This window comes from Phalacrocorax aristotelis, chromosome 12 (genome assembly GCF_949628215.1).
Source record: "Phalacrocorax aristotelis chromosome 12, bGulAri2.1, whole genome shotgun sequence".
Lineage (NCBI taxonomy): Eukaryota > Metazoa > Chordata > Aves > Suliformes > Phalacrocoracidae > Phalacrocorax > Phalacrocorax aristotelis.
The window spans coordinates 19581608-19601525 of record NC_134287.1 but is presented as its reverse complement, the minus strand read 5'-3'; the positions used below and the strand labels follow the sequence as shown (position 1 = coordinate 19601525).

General features: G+C 46.7%; 1 protein-coding gene across 4 annotated transcripts in view; it reads left to right on the top strand.

Moving 5' to 3' along the window:
* The window catches only part of CTBP2 (C-terminal binding protein 2), a 144037-nt gene that overhangs the window by 106624 nt on the left and 17495 nt on the right, over positions 1-19918 (top strand). The window contains exon 1 of one of the 4 annotated variants that reach the window (XM_075107632.1): positions 4845-4872. The exons of 1 other annotated variant lie outside the window; for it this stretch is intronic. In XM_075107632.1, the coding sequence (XP_074963733.1) occupies positions 4860-4872 (13 nt within the window). In that variant the 5' untranslated portion in view covers positions 4845-4859. Of the gene's footprint in view, positions 1-4844; positions 4873-19238; positions 19634-19918 lie in introns of those variants that run through there. 2 more of the 4 variants (XM_075107630.1, XM_075107633.1) reach the window with 2 other exon arrangements.

Sequence of the window (19918 nt, the reverse complement as noted above, 5' to 3'; positions counted from 1 at the left end):
AACCTGCATAAGAGTGGAAGTTGTTAACAGCTGAAACATTTGGCTTAAGAATCTTAAATTTCCATTTTGTTCTAGTTTGCAGTGGTTGTGGTTCTGTTTCATCTGCAGTCAGGGCTAAAAGGTCCAGAACGCAGAATTGCTGTAATAACACTGATGATTGCACTGTAATGCAATGCCAAGCAACCTGTCATTGTCTGCATTGAAAGTCTTCCCATTATGGTTTGTATTTATTCAGAAAGGGAAGGTGCTCTCTGTACTTGCCGTTCATCCTACAAGCACGCGTTCCTGAGCAGCAGTGTCGCATCTCCCGTGCCATGCTCTGGCCAGGGGGCGAGCCTGTGCATCCTCTCACTGGCCTTAAATAAGATACAGAGATCTATCATGGGGACTAGCAGCCTACACTCAGGCTCATGAGCTCTTTTTTACTCCAGTTTTCTGTTTCCCAAGCTTGCATGAGAGACACCAGCAAAAATAATATTTCTAATTTGGGGGGAATTTCTTTCTGGACAAGCAACTTCCAAAATAGGGCAGTGAGTGAAGTCGTGCTTCCATCTAAAATGTGGTAGTTTTGCCATTGGTTTCAGTAGAAGGATGATTTTACCCTCCCCTGCCAAAGCAACCAGCTCCACGTAACTTACTTTTATTGCATTTCTTAAAATTAGATCTACAAAACCAGTGGTTTCTTTAAGCAAGAGAAGCTGTAAATTTCATGCGTTGAATGCCTGTGCATTATTAAAAATAATAAGTTATATTTGTCAAGTGGATAATGAGTAGCTTGCTTTCTCTGTTTTTCAGTATTTTAATGAGTACAGGAAATGTTTGATATTTATTTGCTTTCAGATTTTACCAAGGAGCTCTGGAGATAATTGTCAAATTTCCTAGTGTGTATCAATATTTCATGAAGTGCTGTTTTTCCTCTGTACGTTCAGGAGTTAGGTTATTAGGAGCGGGGCTGATATTAACAGTTTGAAGACACAAAAAGGAATTCCACTGAACACTTGTAAGTTTGCAATTGAAAATTTCCGAAATAAAATTCTAATAGAGGGCTTAGCGGTAAAATAAATATCAGTAATATTGCTCGGTTTCAAATGTTGCATGTTAAATCTGTTAGAGGATTTTTTGCTTGATCTCAGTTTCTGTGGTTTGTGGGCCTGATCCAGAGAACACTGAGGCGTGCGTGCGTGTGCTTGGCCCCACACCCGGCACGTGCTGCAACGTGGCGTGTACCTTACAGAGGCAGGATAGCCATCCACGGCCGGCTTTGGGAAAAAAAAGATTTCCACCTTTCTTACTACCGGAAAATTAAATTCTCTTGAATTATTAAAGCTCAAATTGCTTTTAAATATAGTACCGATCAGCACTGATGTTGACTTTTAGTTTTCGGTTCTTTCTGCATTGTCAGCCTGACTTTGAGGTTTAGCCTTGGCTGTGTGTTAAGAACTATTGTTCTGGTTTGGACATTTGCCATTTAAAAGTAGTTTCATTGTGCATATGGTTGAATGTTTCTATTTTCTTCGTTTCCGATATTTCAGTTTTACGTGAAATCATAATATTCATGTTCTCGTTCTGATTAGGCAACTTACCACATTTTCGGTTTACTCAGCCTAAAACTGTGATGTGTCAGGCTGGCCTCTGCTCGTATTAATGAACAGATAAGCCAGCCTGACTAGCTCACTGCGATGCTCCCAAGAAAAAAAATAACTCAGAAAATGAAAATGATTCATAGATAGGGACCCACTGTGCTCTGCTGTAGAGAGGGTGCTGTACAAAAAGAGTAGATAAACTGTTCTGGCTTTTTGACCATTATAAATGGCTGGGTTGCCATACATGCCTCGCTAGGCACAGCGGCATGGTAGCTGTGTGAAGAGCAAAAACTGGGGCTTTAAACTTGATGGAACTACACGAAGTCTGGAGAATTAGCATGGAAATCTGAAAGTGCACAGAGAACTGGAAGGTGGCTGGAAAGAGCATCCAGGTCTCCTGAAACAGAAAAAGCACTCCAGAGTTAGAGGTTATTAAAGCAGAAAGGGAGAAAATCTGAGGCTTTTGCATCTCCAAGAAAGCCGCAGGAGAGGACTTCTAGCTGGAAGCAGGTGGGAAGTCATGGGAGGGACGTGGGAGGTCCCAGAACAGGCTGAGCCCCTGGCTGCCCCAGAGGAAAGGACCCCAGGTGAGGGGACGGGATGCGCTACAGCAGCAGGAGGAGGGACATGATGTGACAGCAGCGGAGCAGAGCTGGATATGCAAGACCTGCGGAGCAGGAGGCACAGAAGGAGCTTTTTTGGCTGCTGCACCACAAAAGCACGAATAGTGGCCAAGGAGTGGTGGCTTTTCCCTGGAGAAGGAGGGATGGGGTCCATGGGAAAGGCAGAGCTGGGTGTTTTACAGAGGGGTTTGGAGAAGGTCCTCAGACGTGGCAGAAGACGTCAGAAGTGGCATATCTGTCTATCTATATTTTGCGATACTTTTAAGATTAGTGGCACTGTGGACTACAATAAACTGAAGGAAGTCACTTGTGAAAGCTAATGGCAATGAGAATTGTGACAGCAGTTGAGGAGGGGAAAGAGAAATGGCAGTTGTGAAATATTAACAGGAGTGCATGGTGATAATGAATTTGGTTGTGACTCGATATGATAAAGTTCCAGCCTGTAAACAGAGATATTTGTCAGAGGGAAGGTAGTGCTCAGGGTGAAAACCAGGTGCTTTGTTAAGTAAGAACACCTTGTAAAGGATGTGCAGATGTGAGAGAAATCCAGAGCAGATCCATTCAACTTTCTTGTTCTTCTAAGGTGGCATGTGGAGAAGAGGGAATTTGGGAAGTTGGTAGTAAATATGACTTCTGTAACTTGTACGTAGTTCTGAAACTGAATTTTTGTTTCCTGGTAGATATTTCTTGGTAGTGGATGAGCTTTGTCCTGGGAAATGCAACAGGAAGTCCCATCCTACTGTGGCTTCTGTCCCTGGTATGGCAGTGGGACTGCTCAGGCGGAGGTTGGAGACAACGCGTAGCCATGGTGCTACGTCCCTAGGAGTGATGGCATTAGAGAGAAGAGTGGTGCTGAGAAAAGCGAACCCGACCATTTGGTGCCCATCCATGTGCATTCATGTGCAGCCGGCAGGCTGGCTGAGGCAGGGAGGGGGGTAGGATCAGCGGAGAGGGAGACTGGTCTTTCGCAGTCATGAAGAAGGCAAGCACATCGGCAGAGACATATGGAAAGCAGATCTCACAGAAGGATTGGGAGAAACAACATTGGCTCCTACAAGGCTCGGTGCTCACGAGGCTTTGCACAGTGCAGATTCGTTTTATGTAGCCAGTTTACAGTACAGGAAGTTGCAGAGCACTTAGTGAGAGCCAAAGGAGATGCTCCAGCATTCTCCCAGGGGACAGTGAGCTGCTTTTGCTCCAGGAAGGAAGAAGCGTCAGATGCCAGTAAGGAAGAATGCTGCTTTAACTCCTCCTGAAAAGCCTCTCGCACTCCTCCCAGAGCCCTCAGGCCCCAGACCAGCAGCTGGACTTTGCAATGCAATCCCTGTCTTGCTTTTGGTGATTTTATGGTTCTGTCATGGATGGCCAGCACCAGGTGCCAAGAGTACATGGTTCCTCTCCGTGATGCCCCCTGTAATGGGGAGAATCTGGCCATACTCGCACTCCAGGACAGTTTCCTGGGGAATCTCCGATTTCCTTTACTCCCACTCTGGGAAGTTATTAGGCATGCTGAGTTAATATGCCTCTTACCTATTTGTTTGTTTAATCCATTCATAAGGCACGTAGCCAAGGCACTGCAGTACTGAACAAGAAGTACGTACTAAGAAATGCCGGCCGGCCCAGGCAGCAGCCAGGCTGCCAGCACCGCTGCGCGTAGGCAAGGCTGGAAACTGCCCCACAGAGTCAACGGGAGCAGCTTTCCTTTGGTGCAAACACATCTGGAGAAGTGGGAGAGGAAGGAGAAGGTAGGAGAGCAGAAGAAAGGGGAAAATACGAGAATCAGCAACAGTAAGCCAACCAAAATACTGCAGCAGGACAGACAGTGCTCTAAACGTAGCCAGTTTCTAGGAAGGTATTCCATGCTTGGGAACAACGTTGCCTTGAACATTCACGAAATGTTTATGTTTTGAATTTTTGTACACTCCTCCTCTCAAGTTGGCATAGTTACATGCTTTGTTTGTTTGCCTCTCGCTTCTGCCCTTCATGGTGTTAGAAATACTCTGACTCGAGTCCATCTAAATACAGCAGTGCCGTGTTTGGTAAGTGGGTCATGAGCCCTTGGGGGTCTGAGCAATGATTTTCATTCAGAATTTGGCAAAACAGCAAGTTAAAATTTAAAAAAAAAAAAAAAAATTGATTCCCAGATCCAGGATTTCACTCCACATTATTTAAGATTAATTTTCTCGTAAACAGAATGTGTAACCTGTTCTTTGCTGCTTTGTATCAAGCCATGCAGAGCTCCTGCGTGTCAGATCTAAGGTAATTTTGCAGGTCTCCTGGGGTGATGGCCACCTTCCTGCTGCAGAGGTGTTCAGGACAGAGACCCTCCAAGGAGCTGCACCTCTCCCTGTCCAGTTTGGGATGATTCTTTTTTATCTCCTGCATGGAAGAAGATCACAAGTGTGTCCTCTGAGATTTTCTGTTTTGGAGCCACACTCTGAAAACTCAGCTTTCCGGCTGCCATCACTCTCCGGTCACCTGCCTGCACACCACAGCCGTGCCGCTCAGTCTCCCTCCCGTCAGACACCTGTGTTTCATTTCATTCTGGTGGCTGGTTCGAAGCAGAAAAAACACAAAGACCCTGTACTCAGTCACACACGGTGGCAGCCCGCCACAGCGAGGAGCCTGCACATCCCTGGGAGACCACAGCTTCATGTTCAATTACAGTAAGAGCATCTCAAGTGCACCCTTGGAAATGGTCCATGACCCATGTTTCTCCTTGGCCAGAGTCTTGTGCTTAGGAGGGGCAACAGTATGTTGGTTTTCTGCTGCAGCCAAGAAGCATTTTCTTGTTTTGCCTTCCTGGTCTCCCCAGACACATGGCACAGCTGCCTCTTCTCCCAGAGCACTGTTTTGGCACTGGCCATTTGAATTTCCATAGCGGGATGCTCGATCATCTCAGCATGACAGGTATCAGCTTCTTTCTGATTGCAGGTGTCAGGTGCTGGTTGGATTGACAGATCTGCATGCGACCAGCACAGGGGAAAGCTGCAGTTTCGCTACCTGTGGTTTTCTACGCTTTTCTGTACAGTTATCCCCTCTGTCAGGATGTACCCTGCGCTGGCTTGAGAGGTGTGCACAGTCTGAAATGTCTCTTGTTTGTTATGCTTTCAGGATGGGATCTGGTCCGCTGTTTAAAAAAGCGCACAAACTTCCTGGTTAGTGTTTTCCATTTGCTATGCGGCTCTAGTTCTGCAACAGCACACTGGCTGTCCATGGACAGCCAGGCAGACCTGGCCAGCACACGAGCAGCAAGGTGTGGGTTTCTCAGGCCTCCTTACCCTTGGTCGCACAGCGCTGGATGTCTTTGTACTCTCCCATTGCCCATCACCAAGCACCAGAGCAGAGGGCTGAGAAGACCACCACTGCCGCTGCATCGAGAGGGATTCTCAGGCACTGCCGAAGCTGGGTTGACTGGTGCTCTGAGAACGTGCCAGTAGTCTCGTGGACCACGTTGTGTGGTTGCAGCCCATTATGTGAAAAGCTTAGCTGCAGTAGGGGTGTCCAGGGGATAGAGTGACAGCTCATCAAAACTAGACAACAGTTCTGTATTTGACATCTTAAGGTCAAAACCTGTCAGTTCCTTGATTTTTTACGGTCTCTCAAATTGCCTGGGGAGTGTTTTGAGCCTTGTCAAAATGTATTAATTAAGGCTAAGTCACATTCACAAGCTTGTACTGCTCTGATTCAGCAGCAGGACCACGCTTGATTTTCAGCCTAATAATTACGAGTGGTTTTGGAGGATCTGGGGGGCTGATGGAGCCAGTTTCTGTTTCCTCCAGAGCTGCATGTGCTACAGTTTTTACTTGCTCTTTGCCTTGGCTGTCTGTAGCGTTGTTTTCCTCCTCCTCACAAACGCAGCCAACTTTCTAATTAAGGAAACCACTCTGCAGCCATTGTGACTGTTCATTTGAGTTTCTTTGTCCATACCGACGTTTCCAGCTCGCCTAAAGATTTTAAGTCACTCTTTACTACAGCTGAAGGAGGATAGGAGCTTTGGCTTAGGGCAGGCTTTTCCTTTAACTCTGTTAAGAAGCAGGCATGCTGCACCAAGCACCGCTGTGTGCAGCACACACACTTTATCAGAGCTTCAAATCCACCTCTGGCTATGACAAATACTGCTGAGGTTATTTTTCTATTGGATTCTTATATGAAAAAAATAGTTATGAGAAATAAATATCACTTTGTGCTGGGCTTTACTGTTTCCTGGGCTTTGAGCCTGAAAGGATTTAAAAGTCATCATGCTCTAAGGGAGAGTTGTAGCAAGAAAGAGGAGGTGGAGGGTTGCTCCAGCCAGCTGTTGTGATTTGGTAAAAGGCTTGTCCTGACCAACAGAAAGGAGTCGGAGAGGGAGCTGGCGCTGGCACGGCTATGCCCAGTGAGATTAAGACCGAATTAGAAACTCATCTTGCAGGGGTTTATGATTTCCTTTATATTGTGACAGTTATAAATGCAAATCTTTATCTTAATTGTTATCCTCTCCTGTATCTTTTGTTAACGGGCATTGTCCTTACTTCATCCTGCACTGGTAACTGTATGGAGAGGATGGAGACACTCACACGCATTATTGCACTGTGCAAAAGTACCGGGTGTGTGAGGAAAGAATATATGCGCTTCTTAATGTCTGTGTGCCAGCTCCTCTTGTCAGCCTTGAGCTGGGTGAGAGTCCTGTAGACAATGCCATGGTAATGCATCACAGTTCGGTGCTTTTGATATTTCACAGTGAAGCACAATAACTTTTTTTCTCGTTTCGTTTCTGAAGTACACAAAATTTGGAACATATGCACTGCGTCAGGATTAATTGCTCTTGCCAGTCAACCCAGAGGAAACGCTCAGATCAGGTCTGGTTACTCACCCAGAGGGAACTCTTCGTGTCTGCTACTCTACCTTTGCGACCCTAGCAATGGCAGCACCTTCTGCTTTTCGACTTCGTTGTAGGTTAAAAATAAACCACAAAGACCTAGCCGTTCACACCTGGTCCCTGCGGCAGTTTACAGGTCTTTGAGAAAAGCAGCATTTGTTGCAATACTTTCCGAGCATCCTTGCAGTAAAACCGGGTGCATGGAGGGATGGTGATGCACGCATACGACATGGAGGAGGATTGGCCCAGAGCCTGCTCTGCCCCATCAGTCCAGGGTAAACCGGGAAGCCGGGGAGGAGAGCACACCCAGCTGGTGCCTGCGTGATGTAGGTACTGCACTGCATGGCCAGCGTGGGGGAACACACCCACACCCCTGCTGGGCCACGTGGCTCCAGGGAGAGGTGGGCAGCCATGGGGCTGCTCGATTTGCACCCTTTGCCCAGGACTCCTGCATGACTTGGCTTCGCAGTGGAGGGTCGTGGTGGCCCGATGCTCAGCTGCGGTTGGGCTCTCCATCCCAGTAGATCTGCTTTCCATCCTAGATAGGTCCCATATGGAAGGGAGCTCTCTACTAGCCAAAATAAAGACACTCAGCAATCTGCCAGAGCCGGTTAAAGCATGTAGCCTGTTACAGGCAGAAAGAAATATAGTTTGGGGTAGAGGATATAAAATACATTTGCAAGGCATCTGAGCCTGATGCTAAGACACTCTTTCTTTCAACGTTGTTGTTGCCAATAGCTTCTCTTGTGCTCAGACCAAAACTATTTTGGGTGGAACATTTGCTCCCTACTTTCTAGCAAGCCTGGTCACAGGAATGAAGAATGGATTCTTTTCACTGGCCACAGCTGGTTTGAATGATCCCCACACTGAACCCATTGACTCCAGGCGCTCCTTATGTGAATCGCAAGGAAGTAGCAACTGATTTTTTGTTAATGTGCCTGACGGGCAGAAACAGCGAAGCAGTCTCAAGTTGGCTGAACGCTTGAATCCAGGCACATGCCGGGGAGGAGTGCTGGTGAGCGCTCTGCACCTAATGCTGGCAGCAAGCCTGGTTCACCAGCTCAGCCTGAAGTAAGGAGGCAGAAGATGATGAGATATTTCTGTCATGGGTATCTGTCCATCATCCTCTCCAACGCTTCCTGTGGGGCTGCTGGAGAGCACAGCAGCATGGCTGTGTTTGGTACACAAGATCCATCACGCTCATTGGATGAGAGCTTGACAAGGAGTCCTTCCAGAATTGTGACCCTTCCCTTACATAAAAAGCAAAACAAAAATCATCTCGAAACCCATCAGTGTCAGCTGGCTAGACTTTGAACAAGGCATTGAGAGGGACCTGCTTCAGTGCACCTCTCTCAAGGTCTGCTTCTTCCAAGGAGCAACAAAATAGCTTGTTTGAGAAAATTCACAAAATCATCTCCAGACCCTGTGCCTGAGATCTGTGTATCTTTTAGGTGATCCCTCTGTTGAGAGCAACTTCTAACAAGTTACTGCAGAAGGATCACCTTTTCCCTTCTGATGGAAGAGGGTACTAGGGAAACAAATGAGTACAGAATTTGGCTGCTTGCAGAGGGGTCAACAGGTCAAGGAAGGTGACCCATTTGTTGGGCTGAGAACCAGGGAGAGGTGTGGGAAAACTCTTGCTGAAAGTAATGCCACTAAATGGAAAGGGGTTTGAGGGTAATTACGAAGCCACCTCCATACTCTTTAAGAAAGTCGGCTGGCCATGTGCTATAGATTTTTTCACAATATTGGGTTTTTCCTTGTACTGTATTAATTAGAGGAGTAGATTACACTGAGTGTTGTACAGTTTACCTCTTGGGTATTTGTGGAATGAACCATGAAAACAGACATATTTGTGTGTGAGACTCTAAAATGCTCGTTTAGCTGGGTTTCTTGATGAGTACCATGTCTGACTTCACCTCTTTGCCACGTAGACTGTGCCTCTTCATTACAGCCAGCGGGGTGGTTTCATGTCAGTGGCAGCTAATGTGCAAGGGCCTTGGGCATCCCCTAGGACACAGGCACTACGTAAGATCATTGTTGCAGCAGGACCCTTCTTTTTCATGATTCCAGGGAGTTTTCTTAGTCCACTCAGTTCATTTGATATGTTCTGTAATTTTTATGATGTAATCAAATGTACAGATTTGTAGGCAAGGGTGTGATGCATCAGCCTCCATCTTTGCCAAGTGCTTTCTACTGCAAGGCAGGGAACTTTGTCAACTTTCTGAAACCTCAGTGCAGGACTCTCCCTTTTTTCCCCCTCGCTTACCTCCTTCCCAAGAAAGAAATTAGATCTGATTAGTTCATTTTGCCTTATCTCGCTCTTCCGGTGGGTTTGTGGCACAATTTAAAATGTAAAAAATCAGTTAATCGGTAATAACCATAGGGTATATAACTACAGCTTTTAGGTTGATAGGTGATGGGTTTTGTTGAACCGATAAAATATATAAAACCGTTAGAGAAAAACAGCTTACTGCAGTGGTATCATTCAGTGTGATTTACAGTTTTATAACTGTAGACAATTTGAAATATTTTTCACTATCTTCAGTATACATTATTAGATAAACCCATAGCCTGTGCTTACCTACATCAGCAGTGACTTTCTTCTCTGTGATAGCGAAGAGACGTAAAAATGAATGCGTTTTCAGCCCATTATTGTTTAACGTGGTTTCAAGAACAGTCAGTTTCTCTACAGCTTTGGGTTTGATTCGTCACTTAATGCACTGAGGATGTCTGTACGAGATGCCTCCCAGCAGCCGCAGGAGTTGCAGTGCAGCTATCCTGTGCATGCACAAGAAGATAAGACACCTTAAATAAGAAGATTATTGACCAAAATGTCAGCTCACAAAAAGCAGAGAGAAAATACAGATCTTAGCAGGACTGCTTTGTTCCAACATCCTGATCTCTCTCCTTTAGCTCTTGTTGCACTGCTGAGGTTGCCCCTGTGAGAAAAGCTATGCGTCAGAGCGGGGGGAGGCAAGGGCAGGGCTCCTCCAAGCTTAGATGAAGTCCTTTGTGTCCCACGCTGTGACCAAATGAGTGCGGTAAACTTCTGGGGCTGCTGGGACACAGCCTGGAGCTGGGACAAGTCCTGGGACAAGCCAGGGCTGCAGCACTACCACCCCATCCCAAGGCGGTGGGGGCGGTAGGAAGGAGGCACCCATAGTGCTCCAGGGTGGTGGTTGGAGACCTCCGTGGGGCCCCGCATGGTTCAGGGGGAGGTGGGTGTTGAACTGCCATAGCACAGGAATAGCTTTTCGTTCTTGGAATCAAAAAACAGGAATCTGCCAGTGTGTTATCTAGATTAATGAAGATGAAATGTGCTGTGTAAATACATCAGAAGCATGATTGTGCCGTTATCCCTTGGGCTACTCTGGCTTACAAGGAGAAAAGGTTGATTTGTATTTGTAGATGATTTTGCTTGCTCTGCCAACGTTCATTTTTGGTTTATTACGAAACCCAGGAAGCGTGCATTTCTTTTGCTCAAAGATGTAGTAGATTAGCAAAGATTTTTCTAGATTTTCATAGCTAAAATAGCTCTGTTTTAAGATAATTTTTTCATCTATCATTACTTGTGAGGGGTTTTGAACACTGATGATAAATTAGGGAGGTTGTAAGCTCTGTTATTCAAGGAACTGTGCGGTATTTGCACACTGAACATGGGTTCCGTAAACCAGAAGACGCTTTTGTACGGCTGACTGGGCTGAGTGCCCTCTGGCTGGTGCAGGAGGGGTGGGGATGAAGTGGCTACGAGAGTAGGATTTGCAAAACGATGAGAGTTTAGCCCAGCCTTGACTTGAGGCCACCCTGGACATGCAGGAAAACCCTGTGCGGAAACCCTCAATGGGGCAATTGTCACTCGTACTGACCGATGCGATGTCTCAGGGCAAATAGGTACTTTTGGCACAAAAGTTAGTGATGGTGTTTAGTAGGCAATGCTTGGTCCGCTGCCTTAATTTAAGATATGAAATGTGTGGCTGAGGATTGTCACTAATCAGAGGAGAATGTTTTTAGGATCAGGGATGAGAAAAAACACTAGGTGTGTACTTGCCCATTCCTAGTGTGTGTTGCTTATCCAGGGCCCAAGAACAGCCTGGCTGGAAAGCTCTGGAGGGGTTTGTTTCAGTCTCCAAAAGCCTTGAGGCAAGGTGTGGTGGCCAGAGGCACTGCAGCGTCTGCTCCAGTCCTTACTTGGAGCTTCCTTCTGCTGGAACAACAGAAATTATGTCTCCAACGTTATTTAAGATCTTTTTGGATGAGTTTTGGGTTGTTCCAGCCACGTTCAGGTCCAGCAGCTGTCGAGGTGGTGATGTATTGGGAGGAGGAGGTGTGTGGAGGCCGGGCTGAGGTCCCCGGTGCTGCCCGCAGGTGGGTGCCTGCAGCCCCCAGACCTCCAGCCCGTGTTCTGCAGCAAGGCAGGAATGCTAATGGCCAGGCAAAGCCTGATAAAGGGGAAAAATAGAGAACATGAAAGTTAATCATTAAACTTTTTCTGCTATCTTTATTCAGCCAGGAAAACTCAAGCTAGGCAAGGTTTGCGGGGAGAGATAATATCTTGTATGAGACCAACTTGTATAGTCAGAAAAACACACATGCTTTTGGGACCACATGCTTTTCTTCAGATCTCCACAACTGCACATTACATTAAGAATAAAATTCATGTAATTTTCAAAAGGCTTAACGGATATTTGAAGGAACTGAATTTAAAAGTAAGTGACAAGAAATAGCTAATTTGGTTTAATTTGATGTGGACATTTTAAGAACGATTTAATACCCATGAATTACAGAAGATTTTTTTCTGGCTTGAAGTTTATTAGTAGAAACCTGACATCTGTATACATGGAGTCAAAATTTCTACATGCAATCTCAAAAGTGTGTTCTTTTGTGCATCTGAGAAGCCTTCATAAGTGTATGGACATGCTCTTATTTCTTTCTGAGCTACTTCCAATGCCCTTTTGCAACTTCAAGATGCTCTCGGCATACAGCAATTATTAATGAGCAGCTGGTAAGGCTCTACAAGGGTGCAAAGTCAGAAGGTTTACAAAGGTTGAGTTTACAATACAGAGTTCTCTGCCCAGGCTACCACATTTTCCCTCAGTCTAAAAAAAACGTGATTAAATTATAATATTCTAAGATTTGGGAGTTTGTTACTAATCAGTGTACTGTTATTAATCAGCGTGGTTTCTGTGTTACAGGAGATAGGATGCTGTTATTAATAACATTTCCAGTGAGAGGTTTAGTACTTTCATTCTGACCTCATGAAATCTTCAGCTTACAATCCAGTTTTGTGTGGAGATTTTCCTTTTTTCTTTTTGGAGTGCTTTTTCTGATAGCCTTCTATATCATCCAACACATCAATTTAAAATTCCCTCAATCCAGCTTAGTCTCAGCTGTATTGATGCATGGCTTGAGGGCACAAATAGCTGAAAAGGACTGTATTGTGTGGCATCTCTAAAATCATTTTTCAGAGAAGTTGGATAAAGAGATTGAGGTTTCTTGGGGGGGGGGCTTATGGGTTGGATTTTTTCCCAGCTGACTGAGCAGCCTCGCAGGTGACTCAGAAGAAGACGTCAGGGTGGGAGATGCTGCTGGGCCCTGCGTCACCCCATTCCCATCATCCCCTTTGGCAAAGTACACTCCTCTGGGAAGGTGGCTGCAAGCACAGTGTGGGATCCTTCTTCATTTTACTGGTATATCTGGGGAGACAATGGTATTAAAAATAATAAAATACCTTAGTTAAGGAGCATGTGTCAAAGCAGGAGTGAATTTCTTTGGCATACTTTTGCTAGGACATTACCTATAGAGCTCTGTACTCTCAATGCAGTCACAACCAGTAAATCCTGCCCAAGGTAGGACCAGTCTTTTCCAATATGTAGTAAAAAAAAAAAAAAAAAAGCTAAAAAACCCCAGAAAATATTGGGGTTCTGTAAGATTCAGAAAGTATAAGCCAAGGGGAAGGTTGGAATGAGCTGGTTGTTCATCCAGCTCTGCCGTTGCCCTCAGGGCCGTCCCACACAGAGCTGCTGGGCTGGGGTGTCCAGGGGACGATGCTCCTGGATAAGCTGCTTCCCTTACCCTCCGTAGCTGGGAAGAACCACAAGTCGAACAGCCTCCCTCCATAAACCATTCCTCCGAAGGATAAAATCATTTCTCACGTACATCTTTCCTGTGCTGTGCGGTGCAATAATCTTCTTTATCTCCCGTGACAGTGCGCCTTCTCGCCTGGCAAATATTTGATAATGCGCCTTGAGGGGATATCAGCCCGATCCAAGAAAGCACTTCTGTTAAGGACAGCATGTGCTGAGCTGAGGTATCCACTTAGGGGTTGTCCTCCACCACGGTGGGTTTTCTGGCGGCCTCAGTGACTTCCTTGGGTGCAAGCGGAAGGGTCAGGAGCTGGGGAGCTCAGGGAAGGGCACCCTGCCTGTGGGGAACCTCCCACCCGGGCTGGGGCCACACTCGGGGCTGCAGGAGTAAGTGGAGTGCATGTTTCCTTTGCTAACCCGTGGGGAGCAGGTGGGTTTTGGTGGTCGCTGCCAAGCCTGAAGTTTTGTTTGCTGTGTTTTTGTGGTTCTGGGCTGTTTTAAATGTCAACAGGAATTCAACATGTGCCCTTCTTTTTTCAGTGTGACTGCGATAAAATCCTATGGTCTACTTATAAAGCATTAGTTGTAAAAGTAAACCAACTTTAATAGCAAGTAGGCTGTAGTTAAGTGCTTTTGAATGTTAGTATTTAGGTTTTTTTTTTCTCTTGCTTAGTTATGATCCAGTGCTGCGAGGAAGTGAGGGTGTTTATCTTAGAAAAATGAGTGGGATTTGCAGGTATTCAGCACCTCCCAGGGTTATTCCCTCACTCATATATTTCCATTTTGCCATCCTTTCTGCACTAAGCCGAATTGGTCTCAAATTCCTCAAAGAGCAACGGGAGAGCACGGAGGGCTCTGGATACAAACTGGCATGGGGAAAGAAACGGGAAAAAAGTGAAGCAAAACTGGCATGACAAAAGCAGGAGCCCTGTACGGGCTGTGAATGCGCAGCAGAACAGCTGGAACCGCGGCGGTGGTCGGGCTTCCTCTCCACAGTGAGGTTTCCTTCATTTGATCTTCGCTGTGGAAGAGTGGTGGAGATCTGACAGTGGGGACGCAGACGGAGCAGCAATAGGAAGGGAGAAAGTTATCAGAGGTCCAGCACCCTAGGCAGAAATGTTTCACTTTCGTTGGTCGAAGAGTGGCTGCTTTCGGTCTCCAGAAGGGATGACCTTGCAACAGGGTCATTGAACAGACGGTTCCAGCTGGGCTTGTGCGCTTGGCAAATGCCCAGGAGCTATTTTAATAGGTCTTACAAGGGATGAAGCCTTGGCAAGACCTGTGGGTTTGGGAGTGAGCTCACCATCTATATTCCTTTAGTAGCTAGCTAGCGTCACTCAAGCTGTGGAAGAGCCCCCGGGAGCACGCACAGCGTGTCTCACAGGGCTCAGGGACAGCCCTCGTGCTTCTCTTTCTGCTGCTGTGCGTCACTGTGAAAGGCATCGCTTGCTGCCCATGGCTTGAAAGTTCTGCGCCATTTATCACTTTGAATGAAGACGCTGGAGATGTCCAGGTGGGCTTAAAGGTTTGATACCATCCCTCACCCCAGGCCAGGGCTTCAGGTGCTCCCTGGGTGGTCACAGCTCCCACTGCAGCCAGCAGCCCATCTGCAGCATTTGCAGGAGGAACCAAGGCAGCTGCCAGCCCTTTTTGGCAATTTGCACTTGGCCAAAGGTTGCTTTGGGGTGGCTCTTAAACTCAAGCTGGGCTCTCACCATAGGCTCCCCCATTGTCCTTGTGGAAAGTGTGTTAGGTAAAGCCTGAACTGGATCCTCAGTGGGTTGCTCTCCCTTCTTGCTGCAAACAAATTACTTGAGATGACAACAGGTGGATGTGGAGAGGAGGATTTATCTTCCCGAAGACTGCCCAGGCTCCCACCCTGGCAAAGCGGTCCTGTCTCGCTAGTTTGCTCATCTGTGCAGAAGGAGCATCACTGTACAGGGAACGCTGTAAGCCAACAGTGAAGAGCAACCGCTCTCCTCCCCAGCACAGAAACTCCTCTGACACCATCTTGGCCCTCCCCTGAGATCTACAGAAAACCTCCAGCAGATCTCAGAAATGCCAGCAGGAAAGCAGAGCAGCATATAGAAAGCTCTATGTATATCTCACTTAAAAGATTGGAGGACTTTCTGTCCAGCATCATGGGAAGGACTAATGTCAGTGGTTAACGCCAGCATAATTTAATTCCTGCAAGTATCTCACAATGAGGCGTTTTCTTTGTTTTCCACTCAGAATCACTCATTACCAGTGTGCAAACGCAAGTTTAAGAGGTGCCGGTGGCACACAGACAGCTAGCGTGCTTGAACACTTCTCACATCGCAAAAGCTGAATCCAAGTGCTTGCTTTGATGGATTGCCTTTTTTTTTTTTTTTATTCAAGGGAAATTTCCAGTCTAAACCATACAGCTGTCAGTTGTCAGTTTTCAGCACTGGGCTTGGTAATGGAGCACGTTCAAGGGGAGTTTATTGGGGTTTTTGCTACCTTCTCCATACTGTTTTTAATAGGAGCTGCAAAGCTCAGCCCTGGGCAGCAGGATGGTTTGAGAGTCTGTATGGTGTCTGAATCATAGAATCATTTGGGTTGGAAGAGACCTTTAAAGGTCATCTAGGCCAACCCCCCTGCAGTGAGCAGGGACAACATCCCATCAACACAAACCCTAACTGGACTTTTTCCCTTTTTTCCCCATCCCTCTCTTAAAAAAAAAAAAAAAAAGAATACAAGAAACTGAGCTGCTCTGAGCAAGCATTTGTTCTTCCAGGTGCTTCTTTTAGGTTTCTTAGTAGCATCCCTCACCACCCCTATGGACTCTCCCATCTGCACTGCCATCTTTTGCGGGCCCTGGCAGCTCCCACTGCCTCCCCCGGGGTCACCATCCCGCCCATTCCCTGCTCCACACTCCTGCTTCTCAGGATCCCTGGCCAGCCCCTGGCGCCAGCGCATCCCTAGGGCACCCCAGCCTGCCATCGCCTTGTGTGGCCATTAGGAGTTTCACCCTAAGACCTTGCTTAGCTCCTCTTGACGCTGCTTGTGTTAACCCACGTGTAAGCCAGGGAGAAAAGTCACAGGTTGGTGTTCATAGACAAAGATTTACCTCCCTGGCAGCCTGGGAATAATCAAATCATGGACAATTTGCTATGGAAGGTATACAGCAGAGGCTACATATTACTATTATATTACTTTTTTATTGTAGTACACCAGTTTATATACTTGCAGCTGTATCTAGAGTGCTCCTGGACGAGATTTAGTTCAGTCCAGAGATTACTTTGTAGTAGAGTGCTCCAGAGTTTTGCAAAACTTGTGCTTCGCTTTCCTGCCCCGAGCCGGTATCCCCATTGCATCGGCAGTGGGTTACATGTATCTGTGCTTTAATGGCATATGCAAAAGAAGGTGAAGAGGTGCATCTGTTTCTGGTATGTGTATCTACAGAAATTCAAATAAGAGTAAGAAAACACCACGTATATATACCCCCCATATACTTACTGAGCATTTCTTTGTGGTTGCTGTCTGCTTCTGTAGTTCAGCTGGGGACTGTAATCAAGGTGTTCGTATCAGGTAGTAAGGATATAATTTTATATGGGAATTTCCTATGGATTTTTAAAAACACATTCTTAAAGGAAGCCCTGAAAAGTTATCCAAAAAGGGACCTGGCAAAAAGCCAGCCCTTATGTGCTGACGGGAGGAAATGCACTGGAGAGGTCAGGAGTTTGCACAGGCTCTTCCCAATGGCAGGTACAAGTTGTTTCCTTTCCAGCAGGGACCCTGCCCCTCAAGGGGAATGTTGGGCTTTGCTGCCGCTTTGGCCATCTTTCTGGAGCTTGGGAGTTTCTCTGAAGCGTTATTTCCCTCACGGGAGGGGACTGCCATGAACCTGTGGGTTTTTGCACCGGGCTGGAAGTCGCCTCCGCTTTGCCATCATCCCCCTGCCCCACAGCAAGCCTGGCTGCGAGTGTGGAGCCCATCAGCTCCAGCTGCGCTACGGACATCGGTTCCGACAGCCAGGTCTCCTCCGAATGAGAAGATTTTGCAGTCTGTTCCTGGTAGGATCCTGGCAGTGTCAAAGATGCTTTGCTTTAAAAAAAAAAAGCACCATGATTATTTATAAAAAAGAGATTTGATGTCACTTTCTAAACCGGCTTTGTGTGTTTGTGTATTTGTGTGGCTTCTGTCTGTACAGTACGAAGTGCCTCCAGAGTATTTACAGTTAGAAATAACCCTAAATATCTGTTATACCCTGACTGTGAGATAAAGACTGTGTCTTATTTAATTTTTTTATATGCATTTATTATGGGAAGCATTTATTAACAGAGAAAGTTAAAAGTGAAAGAGCATCACTTGTGAGTACGCTGTGGTAGAGGAGGGCGGTCCTCTCGGTCCTGCATCATCTGCAGTGCTTTCCAAAAAGATCCCCGTCCTCACAGAAACCTTCCTTCAGCACTTGTTCTATGGCACCTCTGCAACTCGCTTACGCCTTTCTGCTTGCAAGTGATGTCGCTGGAGTTTGAAACCACCATACCATGTGCAATCTATGACCCACAGAGATGGCTACCCAGAGGTTTCCCCTCCATGCAGCCCTGAAGCAGGATCAGTGCCAGGTTACAGACCATGGAGAGGCCGCCAAGGCATGGGGACCCCTGAGCCACCTCGGAAAGGCACTGCGGGACCCCAGCCTTCTGGCTTGTGTAGCAGGAGTGATGGCTGGGACAGTAAATCTGTGGAAAATTTGAGGCGCTTAAGCAACGGCAGTGTAAGTTCAAGAGAAAGCTGTGCCTAAATCCCCGTGTCTTGTACTCAGAGACTGGATTTTAAGGAGGCTGACAGATCTTCTGATATTTATATTGCAAGTCAGTACCAGCTTCAGGTAATAAACCTTTGTTCTCCTTATTCTTGACCTCATCTTCAGATTCAAGGACTCTCCTGGGCATCCGGAAGCATCCGGCAGGGTCAGCGGGACCCTGGCCTGGTGGAGGACTGCGTGTGCAGATGAATTGCTACCGATTTCTGGGTGTTTCCCTTGGCCTGGCTCTGGGTGGTTCAGATCCCCCCAGTCTGTGGAGGGGAGGGGGTCATGCTGTTTGAAACTGTGCTGGAAGACAACAGGTCTGCGCGGGCTAACCTTGCTGCTGATACATTTCCCCGTGTACCGCATCTGGCCCAGGTAAGGCACAGTAGCCCCTGCTGCCGGTGCACGCACAGTGCTCTGGTTCGGTTTTGGCTTCCACGGCTGAAGATCAGTTTGGTGGATCCAAGGTATTTTGCATGAAGCCACCTAGATCCCTTGTTAACTAACTTGTACCCTCTTTAGCCAAGGAATGACAAATAGTAAGATGCAGCGCTAACAGTATTAAACTGGGAGTGAGATGCAGATTTTTTTCCTTATTTCTTGGATGAGGATTGTCTCTAGCTGTTGCTGCTGCTGGCTGTGATGATGGTAACTGGAAAGAGAAAAAAACAACTGCTCCAAGCCGTGAGCCACTGCACGCGCTGGGGACAGGGCACTGCACAGGTACAACCTGCCTTCCTTCTCCGTGTACCACAGCAGCACTTCCCTGCACTCTGCAGGAGTCTGGGACTGGGATGATGATGATACAGGGCTGCTTTTACCTATTTGGGATGAACTGGGCAGGACCAGGAGATGGGGTTTCTCCAGGAAAATGTGAATCCTTCCAGCAAGCGAGTGTCATTTCTGATGCTGAAACCCCATTGATTTACACATCAAGAAAGAATTTGGCCCTTAGTTTCTGGGTGCTAGATGAGACCAACACAGCCTCGCTTTCCCCCAGTGCTTTGTGTTTGTTTTTGTGGTGCTGCCACTGCTGCCAAAGGCTATCAGCCTGTTTCTGGAGCCTCGTTCAGTATAGTCCGCATGGAAAGGCATGTTTCATTTCTGAGTTTAAAAAAACCCAACACACACAAAAAAAAACCCAAACAAACATAAAACGCAGCATGGCACAGATTAAATCCATTTGAGACGACTCGAAAAAAACGCCGTATGTGCAAGTCAATAGGAGGAGGGGAGTGGAAGGGGGAAAAAGCAACTGTGACATATACAAACCCTTTAGTGTGCATAGCATAAGATTTTTTGGCTGGCACTCACATGATTTTATTCAAGGGCTGGGAAAGAACTACGATTAGTTAAAAGCTTCGGCAAAGTCTGGAGGGAGTGCTCTGAAGAGTTGGGAGCCGCGCAGAGGTGACTGTAACTCCTCTCGCAATTTCAGACTATTCTTCTGTGGCTCAGGACAAAAGCCTTTTCTTTTCCCTCCGTGTTCAAAGAGACATTTGTCTTGAGATGTTGCAGCTGTGGGCCGCGGGATTGCTTGTTTGAAGATACCCCCTCGTAGACGAAAGGAGAGGCAACGCACTGAAAAGTGGTAGTATTTTATCGTGTGTGGGTTCCCCCCCCTCCTCTTCCCTCCCTCCTCCTCCACTGCCATGTGTGGTTTTTAATAAGAAGAAGAATGTGGAGGCAACATTTTCCAGGCAAGGGGAAATTTCCTGTTTCTTTTCTGTTTGTTTAATAAAGTGTGTAGTTGACTGTAAAACTGTAGCTACTTTGTTGTGAACGGGTAATTCAGGCGAGTGTCAGGATCGCTTCTTGATGCACTTTTATATACTGCAAGTGAACGCGTTTAAAGCCTTTTTTCCTTTTTTTTTTTTTTTTTTTTTATGCTGTGTGGCGTAGGCAACTGAGATTAGTAAGAATTAGGCAAATGGCTTCTGCTTTTGTTTCTGTGAGATAGTACCAGCCGTCTTGCGGTCACACAA